This window comes from Pelobates fuscus, chromosome 12 (assembly GCF_036172605.1).
Source record: "Pelobates fuscus isolate aPelFus1 chromosome 12, aPelFus1.pri, whole genome shotgun sequence".
Taxonomy (NCBI): domain Eukaryota; kingdom Metazoa; phylum Chordata; class Amphibia; order Anura; family Pelobatidae; genus Pelobates; species Pelobates fuscus.
Window position 1 is genome coordinate 133,813,796 of NC_086328.1, and position 18,139 is coordinate 133,831,934.

At 39.9% G+C, this 18,139-nt stretch overlaps 1 protein-coding gene across 2 annotated transcripts in view; it reads right to left on the minus strand.

Annotated features, from left to right (window-relative positions):
* The window catches only part of ANO3 (anoctamin 3), a 349,289-nt gene that overhangs the window by 108,492 nt on the left and 222,658 nt on the right, over positions 1 to 18,139 (minus strand). The window contains exons 6-7 of one of the 2 annotated variants that reach the window (XM_063438287.1): positions 10,412 to 10,512; positions 5,036 to 5,080 (exon numbers count right to left, since the gene is read on the minus strand). In XM_063438287.1, coding sequence (XP_063294357.1) covers positions 5,036 to 5,080; positions 10,412 to 10,512 — 146 coding nt within the window. The remainder of the gene's footprint in view (positions 1 to 5,035; positions 5,081 to 10,411; positions 10,513 to 18,139) is intronic. The other variant, XM_063438288.1, reaches the window with a different exon arrangement.

Sequence of the window (18,139 nt, forward strand, 5' to 3'; positions counted from 1 at the left end):
TATCGTAATGTAACGAAAATATACCCAAACACGCAGGATTCAGCTAAACAGAAGACAACACAGAGGGGAGATACGTCTACCGGACCTTAGAGTGGCCGGACTGGATGTATATAGGAGAAGTACAGAGTCAGGAACGATCAGAGGTCAAGGGCATAAAGAGACAGTGTAAACTAGGACTAGCCGGGGTCTGGTACACAGAAAACAGCAAGCCGGCAAACAGAACAGATAAGGATAAAGAGATAACGTAGTCAGAAAACAAAGACAAGCTCAAGTACGAAGGAGCACAACTGAATACAACAAGCGCTAAAGGGAACTGAAACAGAAACCACGATAGGGCAAGGAACTAAGGGAAAAAGGTGAGTATATATAACTAAACACCTATTTTGATTGGCCCCTGTCATATCCACGCCCCCAAAAGGTATGTGTATGGGGAGTGTGGGATGACAGGGACCAATGGGAGGCCTTTTCCAAATTAGGCTCCCACTGTCCCATTAAGAGCGCGCCCGAGACCCGCGGCGCGCTCTTAAAGACAGGCGACCACTTCTCGTGGTCACTGCCCGCCTTCCTGTTCCAGCCGTCGGATGAGCCGCGCGCGACTCGTGCAGCAGCAGGACCGCGCGCGGCTCGAACAGAGGACCCCGGCCGGCCCCTGGAAAGAGTAAGTACCGCTACAGTCATAAACCTCATGACCTTGAGATCATGTGACTATAAATTATGAAGTTAAGTCTAGTTTTACGGAAACACAGCAATTTCTAAATCTTAACAGTAAAGTATCACATGAAAAAATAAACACAGATTATAGATGATTTTAAAAGTTTTTTATAATGTGTCTATTTTCAGATTTTTTTTGTATCTACAGTATATACTCATACACAATAATAAACAGAGTTGCGCAGGATAAAACTACAATATTCACGGTGATGTAAGGGAGACCCCTACTGGCTATTAAATAGAGCACTTTAATCTTCAATAGTATTAGTAAATAAAATAATTACTAGACTGACTCTTGGAACATTGATTAATGACAGTTTAAGCATAAGTTCTTGCTAGCAAACACAGAACCAAATTCATTTTTTTTAAGAAACATTTTTTATTGTAATCTGAGATACCGAAACCATTTTTTGTGATACATTATATTTAGCTAGTTTATGTGTATATGTTTAGATCTAAATATTTTACTACTCAGCTTAGTAGCACTAAATTTAGCAAAAAAAATATGAAAAATTGAGATGCTGAAAATCAAATTTGTGATTCTGAGACAGACCAGCTGCAGTACTCACGAGTTAGCTACCACATCTTCTGTAAGACATTGACCATTCACGCATGGAAAAAACAAACAACTTACATAGATATGAAGATAACCTCTGAAACTGCTCATGGTCCTATTCACAAAGATGTGAGCTAACTACTGGACAAACAATCTGGATTCGGGGAATATTGCGTTGCTGCTCTTAGTCATGGTGCTATCGATGGCCGTGATTTGATAGTTTTGAGCAAGCTTTTGGAATAATTTAATATTTCTGGATAAACCATTGCATTCATTGTTTTCATAATATTTGAATATCAAAAACTATTTCATAGATTAAAAAAATAATATCAATATATTAATAATACGAAAATATGAAAACACTTTTCTAAATAGTAAATCAAAAAATATTAAATTATTGAAATGCTTGTCCAAAAATACTAAAATCAAGCCAAGGTTAGAAAAAACTATTACATTGAAGGGTTCATTATGTCTCGGTTCCCCTATAAAGTCAAAGGGGACTTGAAGATTGTTTTTTTTATTTGTCAAGTCCTACCCAATGTGCAAGGAATTGAGAAGGCGATCTCCATGATCCCCAATAAACCATGATGTAATTAAACAATGTACAAAATTCGTATGGGTGGAAATCCCAAATAGCACACAGATCACCAATGGCCGACCTAGTAAAAAGGGAGAGCCAAACAAATCGCTCTCTACTTTAACCCCAGGTGCAGGGTACAAAATTCTTAAGATTTGGGATGGGCTCAGACTCAGTAATAAACAAAAAAATACGGCAGCATATGTTTTGATAATCAGATAGACTGGTGGAAATAGAACTATTTGTTTTTGAACCAATCCCACCAATACGAAACTATCAACTACTCCCACTAAAGAAACCACCTGATTACCAGCATCATGAAGTACATGTCACAGGAAGTGACGTAGTGGAAGTTCGCTGAATGGAGGTACTATGGACCAATGCTCACCACCGGATACACGTCACAGAAAGTGACACAGCAGCAAACCTTCCGGAACAGAAAGAGGAGGCTATATGTACTTTTTGGACATCTTGGGGTGGGAAAAGAAGCTATGCCCGAGAACGGATGTGCCGCCATATTTGGGATGGTGATATACATCCGGTCCGGACCATATTTGGCTGTGGGAAGTTTCTGTATATATGTTTAATACATTTTCTAATTATTTGACCAACTTTATGGCACATATAAAGCCATACATGCTCAGTCTAAAAGATACATGCACCTGAGGAGTTCCTTTAATGGTTGAAACATGTTTTGCTATTTCTCTTTGTTTTTTAACTACTTGTAAATAAATACTCATCTTTTAATACTTACTCTGAACTCTGTGTTGTAGCAGTGCCGAGTTCCTGAGGGCAACTATTGGAAATTCCACCCAATATCTCTCTGATGAGGTGAAAAGCGCCATACATACCGAGCCAACTTTTAATGGGCTCTGAAAATCGTGAGTTTTATTAAATATCCTTACATACATATACCCTTATATGTACTGGTTACACTATTTGTGTTTTTAAAATGATTTGATATAGGCAAAATAAACCTGTTTATTACCAAAGAGATATTGATTGTAAGGTAAACCAAGACTTCTTTTCTGTGTGCGCAAATCACCTTACATGTTTTTCATTTGTATTAGTTTGCCTTATTAGTTCTGTTTAACGCATGCGCCCAATTGCAACCTGCCTTTGTCCATATATGGGGAGATAGCAACACGGCAGAGCCTAATCCATAGTAAGAAGGTACATATTAAGTCATATATTATTGAAAATACTCGAACTCATGTGGTCGCTTTTTTGCTTGTCTTTTTGTTTTAACCCATGAAATGATAAAAAAGATGTTTATTCAATATATGTGTATTTTATAAATCATTTTGAGGTTATGCTTTATCAGTTTCATCTGTGCCAGTCTATCCTGTAAGAAAATGGTTAAGAAAGTATAGGCCATAAGTATCAAAGTTAAAAAAGACAATATATTTTTAAATGTGTCAAATAAGGAACAATCCCTATGGAAACCAATATAATGTGCCCCTGTATTTAACACTTTCCCCCCAGGATAGATACCCAGAAAATATTTTTTTTTTTTTGGAGGTCCTCATCTGTTTGGAATTCCATTTAGGACAGTTAACCTTAAAATGAACAGTAGTTACAATTCACATACAGTTATTATCTTTCAAAGCAAGGCATTCCAAAAAGACCTCAATAAATCATAAGGCATTGAAAGCATTTGTTTATGGTTTGAATGATTCAGTTGTGCATGGATAAAATTATGTTAATGCATTCTACAAGGCAGGTATACTATGCATTCTAGCATATGCTAAATAAGCAGGCACAAGCATTATTGGGTAACGGTTAAAAGCAGTTGTAAATTTATACATTATACATGTATAAGAACTATCCTTCCTTATAGAAAAACTAAAGTCAAATTTTGATGGTTAGAAATGTAAACTCCTCACTAAAAACCGAGGACTTAATTTGGTCCTACTAAGGCTCAACATCTCCGAATTCTGGTTCATGCAAATTGTAGCTAGGGAATGTTGAACTTTAGTAGAGACAGAAAAAACAAAAATCTAATTTATTTTATCATAAAATAAATGTAAATACAGTAATTTTATGTAACCCAACAGTAGCCATTAGTCAACAGTTATATCTCCAACTGTTGTAAAACTGCATCCTTGCAATGGTATAATTAAACTGCTAAGCCTGGATGTTCGAAAATGTGTTTATCCACATAATCACATTGTTTGTCCATATTCTGTGGTATTTAGTGGCTGCTTTGTAATGTGGACTAAGCAGTTACTAGAAGTCACATTTTATTCTACATGATATTTTTAAACATCTTAAAAATCCAAGCTTTGTTCGGTAAAAATAATAGCATGATTTAACATAATTAAAAAATAATATTTTGGGTGGATTTGAGGTATATTCAAGAAAAAGCTGTTGTAATGCTTGAATTTATTGTTCCCAGAGTAATGTATAAATCTGTTTTAGAATGTTCTGATAATATTATTTACATTTGTTAAGTTTTTTTTAAAGGTGCGAACCACCTTACGAAGTGGGTTACTCCTACATACTCTATGTTTCTATATTTTATACAACACAGTGTTTGGGTTAGAGTAACCCTTTAAAGCAATACAAGAGCCTTATTCTTGACTTACACTTTAGATTGGTTCTTTCCATTGCAGCTAAATGTGGATTGGATAGGCCTTTAGGAGAATTAGCAGCTGACATGCTCAATGATTAGAGCTTCTGAAAATATAAATTAAATATTTTTGAAGCCTAATTATACATTGAAACTCTTGGTAAAATATAGGTGAGTTAATCACTGTATAATATATTAGCCACTTGTACTACAGCAAAGTTATATCGATATACTAAACTGCAAACGTTGTGGTAACTGAATAGGTGCAAAAAATCTCAAACTTTTGCCTACAATGACTTTAGTTTTGATTTGGTGCTATTTTTGTCTGGGGATCTGGAAGATACCCTACCCTGCCCATATATGACAATTATTATATAGATGATCTACCTTAGATGTAAGGTAGGAGGAACGGGGTCCCTGGAGGATATTAGACCGATTTCAGATATTTTTGCTAAAATCATGTTAAATGTTATGGTTTTGACAATGTTATAACAGCATTTTAATCTCTGAACAAACCAAGACGGAGTATTTTTGCATAAATTTACAACTGCCGGCAAAGGGTTTGAATTGGTTTGCAGGATGGGTATCTGACAAAATAAAAATTGTATCACCCACCAACCTGCCTGTGGTTTTGCTCCTCCAATCAGTGTAATAACATTTTTTCCTGCAAGAATAGCACAAGTCAACTACAAATTGTAAAGTGAACAAATCATTATTGGTTCCTTCAACATCAAGTATTTATGCGTAAACAGTGTCTGTAGACCTTGGGTGGGGTGCTACAAGAAACATTACGGACTCAATGTGTCATAGAAACTCTAAGATTAAAGAGGAAATACAAAAACTGCACTTGACATTAACATTCCCTATGCAGCAGGGCAAAGTCGCAGGAGTCCGGGAGCCATAAAAAATTTACAACTTTCTCACATTCTCCTAATTGTTCTTTATATTTTATTCAGAAGTTTATGAACTCCCAGTACTTATTCCTTGGGGTCTAAAAACAATCAGGAAAAGGAACAAACTTTCTCCAAAATACATCTGTTTGGCTACTGAACTCTTTGAAACTTTGCAAACCCCTGATACACAGCTTTAAAAAAAGGGGGTGCACAATGTACTATAGGACAACAAAGTAAATATGTAGACCAACTTAAAAAGAAAAATCACAATTCAGACATATGTGCACCTTATTTTATATTGAAAATATGAAGAAGGCTGTAGATAAGATAACAGCATGATGTTACAGAGGGAGTAAATACAATTTAGAAGCTCTCAATCTGTTATGTAGAATATCGTATTGAAATTGCGACCACAAAGGTAAATATATAGAAAACAGTGGACCAGGTGTTCACTATACAAACACTATTTGAAATTGATCATGTATCAGCATGTATTTGTTTATTAGGACTCCTAGATACCATAATATATTAAAACTATGGGCAACAATTGCCTTTAAGCTGAAATGTTGCTTCGTTTATTGCTCGGTTTGAAACCTACAATATTCTGTCACATTTTCCAAGATAAATTCCAGAAGATAACGATCATAATATCCAGCTAATATTACTTCCCGTGTATACTCGAGTATAAGCCGAGTTTTTCGGTACATTTTTTGTGCTGAAAAAACCCAACTCGTCTTATACTCGAGTCAATGTCTGTATTATGGCAATTTACATTGCCATAATACAGACAGGGGGCTGGCAGCGAGCGCTTACCTCTCCTGCAGCTCCTGTCAGCTCCCTTCTCCTCCGCGCCGGCCCGTTCAGCACCTCTGTCAGCTCCCAGTGTAAGTCTTGCGAGAGCCGCGGGGTCATAGTGCGGCCGCGAGACTTACACTGTGAGCTGACAGAGGTGCTGAACGGACCGGCGCGGAGGAGGAGGGAGCTGACAGGAGCTGCAGGAGAGGTAAGTAAGAGCTCTGCCAGCCCCCTACTACACATCCACTGGACCACCTGGGAGTGAGAGCCCCCCTCCCTGCCATGTATCAAGCAGGGAGGGGGGACGAAAAAAAAAAATAATAATAAAATAAAATAATAAAATAATATTAAAAATAATAAAATAAAAAATAATAATAATAAAAAAATATTAATAAAACAAAAAAAATATTAAAATAATAATAAAAAAAATAATAAAAATGCCCACCCCCCACCAAGGCTCTGCAACACACATACACACACACTGCATTCATACACACACACTAAACTCATACACACACACTGCACTCATACACACACTGCATTCATACACACACTGCACTCATACACACACACTGCACTCATACACACACACTGCACTCATACACACACTGCACTCATACACACACACTGCACTCATACACACACACTGCATTCATACACACACACTGCATTCATTATATACAAACACTGTAAATAAATATTCAATTAATATAATTTTTTTAGGATCTAATTTTATTTAGAAATTTACCAGTAGCTGCTGCATTTCCTACCCTAGTCTTATACTCGAGTCAATAAGTTTTCCCAGTTTTTGGGGTAAAATTAGGGGCCTCGGCTTATATTCGAGTTGGCTTATACTCGAGTATATACGGTATATTAAGTACAATAATTTACAAACAATAAAGAAAAAAATAACTGGCTGGTTGGTAGTTTATGATAACACATAAAGAGAGAGTCTAATTCATTTTACCACACACTTATCTCCTCTATCTAGATAAAGGCAATTGGAAGGCTCTATCACAGTGGTGGCCAAAAGTAGGACCCCAAGTCAATGTAGAACAAAACTTCAGTCCCCACTGCTCTAGTCTTTTCTGCTATAAACTCTTTTCTGCTATAAACTATAGTTATAAACTTTAGCTTACATGGACACTATAGTGATCAGATCAACTATAGCGTACTGTAGTATACAGCTTAATGTAGTTGTTTTGGTGTGTATAGTCAGTCCCTGTAGGTTTTTTTAAGTAAACACTGCCTTTTAAGAGAAAACATATTGATTACATTACTGGCTAATAACACCTCTTGTGGCAGTCACTCAGACAACCACTAGAGGTGCTTCCTGGTACAGTGCTGCATAATATGCAGCACTGACATTCAGCATCCCCATGCACCACGTGAAGGAGCTAAATGCTCCCCATAGAGATGCATTGATTTATTTATTCATGCATTTATTCTCTATAAGGAAAGGCTGATTGGTGTAGTATGGTGTTTTGCCGCTCATGCATAAAAGCCTCCAATTCCTATGGGAAAGCATTGGATTGGCTGAGATTGTCTAAATTGAACATCTCAGACATGAAGGCAGAAAGGGGCATGACCAGCCATGACCGGGCTCGTGCAGCACTGAAAAAAGTATTGTGTTTAGCCACGTTTTTATGCAATTAGAGAATAAAATGTATGACTATGCTAATACTATAAAAGGGTACTAGTAAAAGCAGTATTAATAATATTGAAGTGGTACATACATGGATGTATGAAACATAAAATGTTATACAGCCAAAAAAAGTCACTGAAAATAACTTTATTATCCTACTAACTGCTTTCTCAACACCTAAGATGCGAAATAGAATCTTACATTTTGTGCATTTTTTGCAAATAATTCCATTGCAGAAATGATTCCACTATTCCAGATAGCTGTATTAATTAATCATCTTATCAGTGAGATGTCATATGATAAATTCGAGAAACTTAATTATGCATCATTTGCACTTTTAATGAGAATGCTTGTTTTTGAAGCATTTTGAAAGATCACTAGTCCCCATCCATTAAATATCCAATTCTAGTAAACTGTGTAATTCAGGCTAAGATAGTTGATCTGAACAAAACACCTCAGTTATAGTCACGGTTTGACTGTTCCACTTTAAAATCATTAAAATCCACTGTTTTGTTTTGAATGCAATCTTTTGTCATTTTCTTGTCTATCTGATATATATGATTTACAAATATTGTGTACTGAAGGTTTCATGACCTTACATTTTAGGTCCAGTCCCAGCTATTTGTATACATATGCAATTCTGGATGTGGCCACTGGGGGGAGATGTGAATATAAAAACAGATCTTTAGTTTCAGCACACATTTCTCTTTTGTGCTTCATTTGAAGGTATCTTGTAAGTGCTGGATGGACCAGCATCCTGCAAAATGTGGCTGTGTAATTGTATTTACGAGGATGGCTAAACATTGTTTAACTATTACAAGTATTGATGAATCTCGTATATAACAAAATGTCCAGAGACCTTTAATCTCCATCAGCACACATAAAAACAAATCAAACATGGGAGGTCCATATCTAGTGCAATTGAATATTAACCCACCAGAGATTACAAGGCCGCATGGGGATTACAGCCCAATTCTAACTGTATCCCAAGTCACACATTTAGTATTCCCTAAATCTGCACGGTGGTATTTTATAAAGGGGCTTTGTATGTACAATAACTACTATAGCTCAGTGACAAATTCTTCTTCTTTAATGGAACATTTCAATCACCATAACCACTACATGAGTATGTTATGGTTATGGTACCAGGAGTGTCCTTGCACGCCCCAATTATAAATAGTCAAACCATTCTAGAGAGCCAGAAGCTCTTTGTCTGAGCTACGTTTCTTGGTACATGGGTTAGCTTATTGACTGAGAGCTATCAGCTAACGCAGGGCCTTAATGTTCTTAGGGCAGCTGAGAGGAGGTGGGAAGCATTGCCCATCAAACACCAGGAAATAACTCACACTGTTCTAAGGTTTTGTGACTACTTACAATAAGGGGGCACCAGGGCACTATTTGCACCATAACTACTACAGTCTTATTGTTATGATGTTTGGAGTGTTCCTTTAACATTTTTATACAATTAAACTTGAGCTTAATTGAAGGAATGGCACTTCCTTGCCTTTACAAGAGTACAATCGATTTTCCCACCAACGACACAGCTTTAAAGGTCTGGTAGTGACTTATGAGATATAAATATATAGCAAGAATATAGTTAGCACATTGTGGCATTAAACAAGGGCATAACCAATGCTGGAACTGGGTCCAAGGCACTCGCAAGGCAACAGACACTCTGCATGCCTCAAAATACATATTAATTTTTTTTTATTTTTTTTTAAAGGCAATCTGCGTTATGAGATAAGGAAATCTTCAGAACATTTATACCAACAGGTTAAAGTGTAACAGTTAAATTTTCATTATTAGCATGTATTATGACACAATTCTGTTTCCATAGCAATACTTTTCCTTTTTTGTCTTACTATAATAGGTAAGTTAGGAGGCAAAAACTATTTAATTTATCTGTAATTCTTGACATATCAACATTTGTTTGTGGTGAAACATCCAACAATACCTTGAAAAGAACCATCATGAAACAGGCATGCGATGTACACAATGACTGATGACTAGTGTGACAATGTGATACAGATATACCGAATAACAAAGTAAATAATTTATTGGGTGAAAGACTAAGTGTGTATGAAAGGGCCAGATGTAGTACAGCATAAAGTCATGGCACCAACTAGCACCTATAAATATACAAAGGAGGGGGTGCTTCAGAGTGTCATGATTCAAAAAGTGGTGCAAAGTTATAAAACTAAGGCAATCATGATAGAAACCATATATTTTTCTCACCCCTCCTATGTGGTGTGTATTTCTCATTCACGGGTCCTCCACTAGAGACTTTGGAGTTTGAGGGTTCTTTGCACTATCTTAGCTGTTCCTAGAACTGCACTCTTCTGGACAGCGATCTTGGATGTCCCACCTGGAATCTGTTGAAGTCACTACACCCAACTTGGGAGTCACAGCCCCTAATGCTCCTAGCACAACTGGGGCTACTACTGCCTTCACTTTCCACATCCTTTCTAGCTCTTCTTTAAGTCCATGGTTAGAGCACAAAAAAATTATGATTTTTATACATTTTCCTCCATTATCTAGGAGATCATGGGACACATATGTTTCCAGAGTGATTCACACCTTGTGAGAGACCTTTGAGGGCAGGGGTGTAGGCTCCTATAAGTGAAAAAGTATTCAAGACCAAAATGAAACATAGTTAACATACCTAAATGGCATTCTGATATTCATCCTCTCTGCGTACTTGCATAAAGTATCCCACGGGCAATGTATTTTGATGAACATGATGTCATTGTTGGTCACTGCTGGCTGCATTAGGACAGAAAGCAAATATGATCAAAATGAACATGACCACCACCTGAACAAATTAGCAACTTTAAAGTCAGAGAACACAATGGCGACACCATTATCCACTTGGGCTGGCGATAGGTCGGATTTCACTCAGGACACTACCCATGCTTGAACACACTGCAATCTTAAAGGGTTACTCCAACCCTTGTTAATGCTTAATATCTTTTAATGAATAATGCCTTATTGAGCAATGATTTCCACAAACAAGTGATATCCTGGCTAGGTTTAATTGTATCTGTGCTCAGTTTGGGCTTGGCTGACTCAGCTAATGATCCAAGTACAGCTAACAACTTACTGCTTGGCTATAGACTAGAGACTAGATATCAAGGCAATGGAAAGTCTCAGAGACCTGTGATGGACAAAGCAGCCATTTTCCATAGAGCCTGCCCACCTTTGTGCCCTCCTAGGCTGAGAGCCACATTGGGCATGCCCCCTTTGCACTACCCAATAATGCAGAAGATCGGTAGGAGGATTTGACGAGACACAGTCGTCTGCTTCCTAGGTCCCTGTATGACCCCACTGTGGAGATGGACTCGAGAAAATACTGATACTGGGTCCAGGGAGATATGATGCAGGCTCACTCATAGGCCTGAGGCTGGCATGAAGATTGCTCTGATTTCCGATGCTTTGCTCTTGCAGCTGGTCTTCGCAGAGGTGATAACTTTTACTTAGCCTGGGCATAGGTTGATTCATTACATTATGTGCCATGTTGGCCCCACTAATGGCCATTACTACATCATTTGATCCTATATAACTTGATGCCTTGAAAGTATGGTTTAAAATCATTAACCCGCATACCATGAGACCTCTCTAAGGGTTGATACCACTCTTTAAAAGCTAGTATGATCTACTATATGACCAATCAATATATTTTATGTTATTGCGCATTATTAAACACTTTATTTGCAGTTTTTCTTTATTATTTAAAATGCACAGATTGCTTTGTGATGCTAATCAGTTAGATACTTTTTTTTAATGGATGCTAGCTTTCTGCGCATATATTTCATTATTTGCTACCATCTAATGTCCTGTCAATTTGTCAGTAACTATGAAATTTGTACTGCGCAACAAAAATACTTATATTTTTAAACTAAGTAATAGAAGGTGTGCTAAAGTACTACACAACAGAACCTCTTCCCCCCCAAGAAGCAAAATCCAGAATTAAGACTTCTCTAATAGAGATGTCCCGAATAGTTCGCTGGCGAATAGTTCCTGGCGAACATAGCTTGTTCGCGTTCGCCACGGCGGGCGAACATATGCAATGTTCGGTCCGCCCCTTATTCGTCATCATTGAGTAAACTTTGACCCTGTACCTCACAGTCAGCAGACACATTCCAGCCAATCAGCAGCAGACCCTCCCTCCCAGACCCTCCCACCTCCTGGGCAGCATCCATTTTAGATTCCTTCGGAAGCTGCATTCTTAGTGAGAGGAGGGACAGTGTAGCTGCTGCTGATTTAATAGGGAAATCGATAGCTAGGCTAGTGTATTCAGTGTCCACTACAGTCCTGAAGGACTCATCTGATCTCTGCTGTAAGGACAGCACCCAAAAATCCCTTTGTAGGGCTAGAACATCAGTCTGCTTTTTTTTTTTTTTCTGTGTAATCTAATTGCAGTTGCCTGCCTGCCAGCGTGTGTGTCAGGCTCACAGCGTATACTGTGCCCACATGCCCAGTGCCACCACTCATATCTGGTGTCACGATAGCTAGCATTTAAAAAAAACAAAAACTTTTTTGTCTGTAATATAATAGCACTCAGTTTCCTTCAAATGTGTGCGTTTCAGGGCCTGCCAGGGCACAGTGTCACACCAGTGCAACTCATATCTGGTGTGACAGTAGTGTACATTTAAAAAAAATATACAATTTTGACTGTAATAGATTGAATAGCAGTTAGTTGTCTGCAAGCGTGTGTGTCAGGCCTACAGCGTCTACTCTGCCAGTGCACAGTGCCACTCATATCTGTTGTCACAGTAGCTTGCACGCATAGTACAACTAATCGAAAAAAAATGACAGGCAGAGGCAGGCCACCCCGCAGGGGCCGTCGTGATCGTGGTGCTGTGATTCCCTTTGGCCCTACAATAATGCCCAGTGTTCAGAGGCCACGTACGCTAAACTCGAAAAGAGAAGAGAAGAAGAACAGGAGGAAAGTTCAGATGGGGAGACCGAGAGGAGGAGGAGATGAGTTGGAAGAAGGGGGAGGTCATCGCAAGGAGCTAGTGGCACAGTCAGACAGCATGCATCGGCACCTGGGGTCAGCCAGACAACACGCCAATCAACGCATGCTGTTGCCACCACCAGAATGCCGTCATTGCAGAGCTCAGCAGTGTGGCATTTTTTTGTGTCTGCCTCTGACAACAGTGATGCCATTTGCAACCTGTGCCAAAAGAAACTGAGTCGTGGGAAGTCCAACACCCACCTAGGTACAACTGCTTTGCGTAGGCACATGATCGCACATCACAAACACCTATGGGATCAACACATGAGTACAAGCAGCACACAAACTCAAAGCCGCCATCCTCCTCCTGGTCCAGCATCTTCAGCCACGTCAACCACTGCTGTCCTCCTTGCCCATTCTCAACCATCCGCCACTCCGTCTCTCGCCTTGAGCAGTTCCTGCTCATCTGCCCACAGTCAGGTGTCTGTCAAGGACATGTTTGAGCATAAGAATATGTCACAAAGTCACCCCCTTCCCCGGCATCTGACAGCTGGCTTGTCTGATCTCTTAGCCCGCCAGCTTTTACCATACAAGCTGGTGGAGTCTGAGGCGTTCAAAAAATTTGTAGCTATTGGGACACCGCAGTGGAAGGTACCCGGCAGAAATTTCTTTGCACAAAAGGCAATCCCCAACCTGTACTCGATTGTGCAAAAGGAAGTAATGGCATGTCTGGCACACAGTGTTGGGGCAAGGGTCCATCTGACCACTGATACCTGGTCTGCAAAGCATGTTCAGGGCAGGTATATGACCAACACTGCGCATTGTGTAAACCTGCTGACGGCTGCCAAGCATGGAATGCGTGGCTCTGCAGAGGAGTTGGTGACACCACCACGACTTGCAGGCAGGCCTGCTGCCACCTCCTCTACTCCTCCTTCTCCATCCTCTTCCATAACCTCCTCGGCTGAGTCCTCTTCTGCTGCTGCGTCTTGCTCCACATCAACGGCACCCTCCCAGCTCCCCAGGTACTATTCCACATCAGTGTCAAGCCGTCTTGGGGTTGACTTGCCTGAAAGCAAAGAGTCACACCGGACCAGCACTCCTGTCCGCCCTGAACGCACAGGTGGATCAGTGGCTGACTCCACACCAACTGGAGATCAGCAAAGTGGTTTGTGACAACGGAAGAATTTTTTTTGGCAGCATTGAATTTGGGCAAGTTGACACATGTGCCGTGCATGGCACATGTGTGCAATCTGATCGTACAACGCTTTGTGCATAAGTACCCAGGCTTACAGGACGTCCTGAAGCAGGCCAGGAAGTTGTGTGGCCATTTCAGGCATTCCTACATGGCGCACTTTTCAGATAGCCAGCGGCGAAACAACATGCTAGTGAGCTGCTTGATTTGCGACAGCCTGACACGTTGGAATTCAACACTCCTAATGTTCGACTGCCTGCTCCAATGAGAAAAAGCCGTTAACGACTATTTGTATGACCGGGGTGCTAGGACAGCCTCTGCAGAGCTGGGAATTTTTTTGCCACGTTACTGGACGCTCATGCGCAATGCCTGCAGGCTCATGCATCCTTTTGAGGAGGTGACAAACCTAGTCAGTCGCACCGAAGGCACCATCAGTGAAATCATACCATTTGTTTTCTTCCTGGAGCGTGCCCTGCAAAGAGTGCTGGATCAGGCCACAGATGAGCGTGAAGAGGAAGAGGAAGAGTTGTGGTCACCATCACCACCAGAAACAGCCTTATCAGCATCGCTTGCTGGACCTGCAGCAACGCTGGAAGAGGATTGTGAGGAAGAGGAGTCAGAGGAGGAATGTGGCTTTGAGGAGGAGAAGGAAAACCAACCACAACAGGCATCCCAGGATGCTTGTTGTCACCTATCTGGTACCCGTGGTGTTGTACGTGGCTGGGGGGAGATCACTGAGGACGAGGAATGGGACATGAGTAGCTCGGCATCCAACCTTGTGCAAATGGGGTCTTTCATGCTGTCGTGCCTGTTGAGGGACCCTCATATAAAAAGGCTGAAGGAGAACGACCTGTACTGGGTGTCCACGCTTCTAGACCCCTGGTATAAGCAGAAAGTGCCTGAAATGTTACTGAATTACCGCAAGTCGGAAAGGATGCAGCAGTTCCAAAATAAATTAAAAGTATGCTTTACACAACGTATAAGGGTGATGTCACAGCACAACGGGAATCTAACAGAGGAAGAGATGAAAGTAATCCTCCTCCCCCCACGACCACGCCGGCAAGGACAGGACGCTCTACAGACGTGTTGTTGATGGAGGACATGCAGCGCTTTTTAAGTCCTACACATCGCCACAGCCCTTCGGGGTCCACCCTCAGAGAACGACTCGACCAACAGGTAGCAGACTACCTCTGCTTAACTGCAGATATCGACACTCTGAGGAGCGATGAACCCCTTGACTACTGGGTGTGCAGGCTTGACCTGTGGCCTGAGCTATCCCAATTTGCGATAGAACTTCTGGCCTGCCCCACTTCAAGTGTCCTGTCAGAAAGGACCTTCAGTGCAGCAGGAGGTATAGTCACTGAGAAGAGAAGTCGCCTAGGTCAAAAAAGTCTAGATTACCTCACCTTTATTAAGATGAATGAGGGATGGATCCCGAAGGGACTGACAGTGGGTGATACATTCGACTAAAAAAAGCCTGATGAGGGGGACGTAACAGGGATTAAACTGATAAGAATAGTACTACTTAACACACACGCACATTAGATTACACGCGCAGTGCCCCAAATTTGAAGTAGGAGGACCAACCATGCATCTTTTTCCATCTCCCGGTTCCTAAAATCGATGCCATATACACGTCCCCCGTAACAGGGATTAAACTGATAGGAATAGTACTACTTAACACACCTTATAATAACGCAGAGAGAGGCAACGCAGAGAGAGGAGTCTGAAGAAGAGGAGTCAGAGGAGGAAGGTGGCTTTGAGGAGGTGGAAGACCAAACACAGCAGGCGTCCCAGAGGGCTTGGTGTTGTACGTGGCTGGGTGGAGGAAGAGACCTTCAATTACATCAGTGAGGACAAGGAACAGGACATGGCTAGCTTGGTATCCAACCTTGTGCAAATGTGGAGTTTGCGGTTGTGCAAATGGACTGTTTGCGGTTGTTTGCGGTGCGTTAAACGGGGAGTTTGGTCTGTCACTGTGAAGCGGGCGTAACCCTTACACTACCTGATCGATACAACATCATACCTGATGTTTTAAAGCACGTTATTCCAAACAATTTAGGAATGTTAGGTGATTTATGCCCTTTATGGATTAAAACCAGACTCTGCATCAACTATGTAATTTTCCATGGGAGTTTTGCCATGGATCCCCCTCCGGCATGCCACAGTCCAGGTGTTAGTCCCCTTAAACAACTTTTCCATCACTATTGTGGCCAGAAAGAGTCCCTGTGGGTTTTAAAATTCGCCTGCCTATTGAAGTCTATGGCAGTTCGCCCGGTTCGCCATTCGCGAACAGAAAATGTTATGTTCGCGACATCTCTATTCTCTAACAGTCTAACCAGACTCCTTATATATGTCAGCAAGGAATCTGAAATTGACCAAGAAACCATTAAAACACAAGATTACAATTCTGAAAAATTCATAGCCTATATTTTGTAATGATGATTTTTAGACATTTCAAATTTGTAAGAATACCTTAATGTATTAAGGTACTCCAATCCCTTCAAGTACTTAATCCCTGATTTAATTCATAGAGGATTAAACATCTTTGTTAAGCAGAATGAGTTAGTAGTTTTCCCCATGACTCCAAATTCCATCTAGATGATCACACAGTGAATCAGTTCTGGGCCCAGAGGTCGCAGAAGTAAATTCATTTTATTGGTTGAAAGCAAGACACTATGCTTCCTTCAACCTATCAAGCAAAATGGTATTGATCTCTCAATTTTAGCCAACTCAGCCCTGGTTTCTGCATCTTCTGGAGATGATTTTAGGTTTTCCTTGCCTATTTCCAAACTGGTCTCATGTACTACAAGATCCTCAAGAGATCATTCATCCTCTTGTTCAGGAAAGCAGTTACCCTTAATCGCCTCGATAGTTTCAGGCTTCAGTCGTTGACGACCAATTTTCAGAATCATCTGAGCTCTTCCTCTCAGGGTTTTGTGCACCAGTTGCTAAACTAAATTACAGATCAGCCTGGAGAGTTTGGACTTGGTGTATGGATTTGGATTTGAAACCCCTCCACACAGATGGTCCACTGATTTTGAATTTCTTATTGTTTTGCTTTTACCAAGTTAAGGATTACAGGATGAGGATTCTGTACTATGGACTTTATAGACTGGAGTTGTCCCAGGACTCTTGGGTTCCTATATGCTGCTTATATGTTTATTTAATTTTTTTTCTATATCTATTTTTTTTAAATGTTTTTTATATTTTGCTCATGTAGGAAGTATATATATATATATATATATATATATATATATATATATATATATATATATATATATATATCTTAGATAAATATATATTAAATATTAAATAAATCCTAAATTATTTTCAGGCATTTAAAGTTTCCCATAAAGAAAAAGTCTTATACATTTAACTTTCATTTTATCATCTTTATTGTAGTGACTGCTAAATTTCACAACAGTATATATTAGAATTGTCCTTGGCATAGGGCACAGTGACCTTTATCTGTTTTGAATAGCACTTAATAAACACTAGAACAGAAATTAATGTAACACTTCATTGACAGAGAGGTGACAGAATGTTCCCAGTGATACGAGCAATTTATTTTATGAAGGGTCTCCTAGACTTCATCTTAAAACTCCCACGGAAATGTTACAAATCTCATTTGCTATTCAGAGGGTTTGTATCTATTATGTCAACACTTTAAAATATGTGTCATCTAAAAGGCAAAGCAGAACTTTTCTTCAAATAGCACTCTATTCACAAAACAGTGGATTATAATATGTAGCTGTCTCTCTCTCTATAATATTTCACTATTTTAATATATTAGTATTATTAACCAACAAAAGAATTGTTGGTAATTTAAAGTGGATGCAAAGTGAATTCAGAGTGAATTCCCAATTCCCAAACTGGAATAATCTTTAAGTCAGCAATGGTTTTATGTCAACAATTTTGGCATAAAATTGACATTAACTCTGAATTTACTTTGAATTTCCATTAATTTTACACTTTCACCCTGAAATATCTGGGAGTGTAATCTGGGTGTCCCAATGCTTTCCTAACTTCAAAGACTTAAAGGGATTCTATAGTGCCAGTAAAACAAAGCCATTATCCTGGCACTATAGGTTTCTAAGGTGCCTCCCTCGCGCTCCCCCTAGAAAGCCACTAAAGGTGGAGTTAACCCTAGCAGGTAATTATGGCAGTTTATTAAAAACTGCAATAATTACATGCTCAGGGTTAAGGGTGATGGGACATTGCACTCAGACCACTTCAAT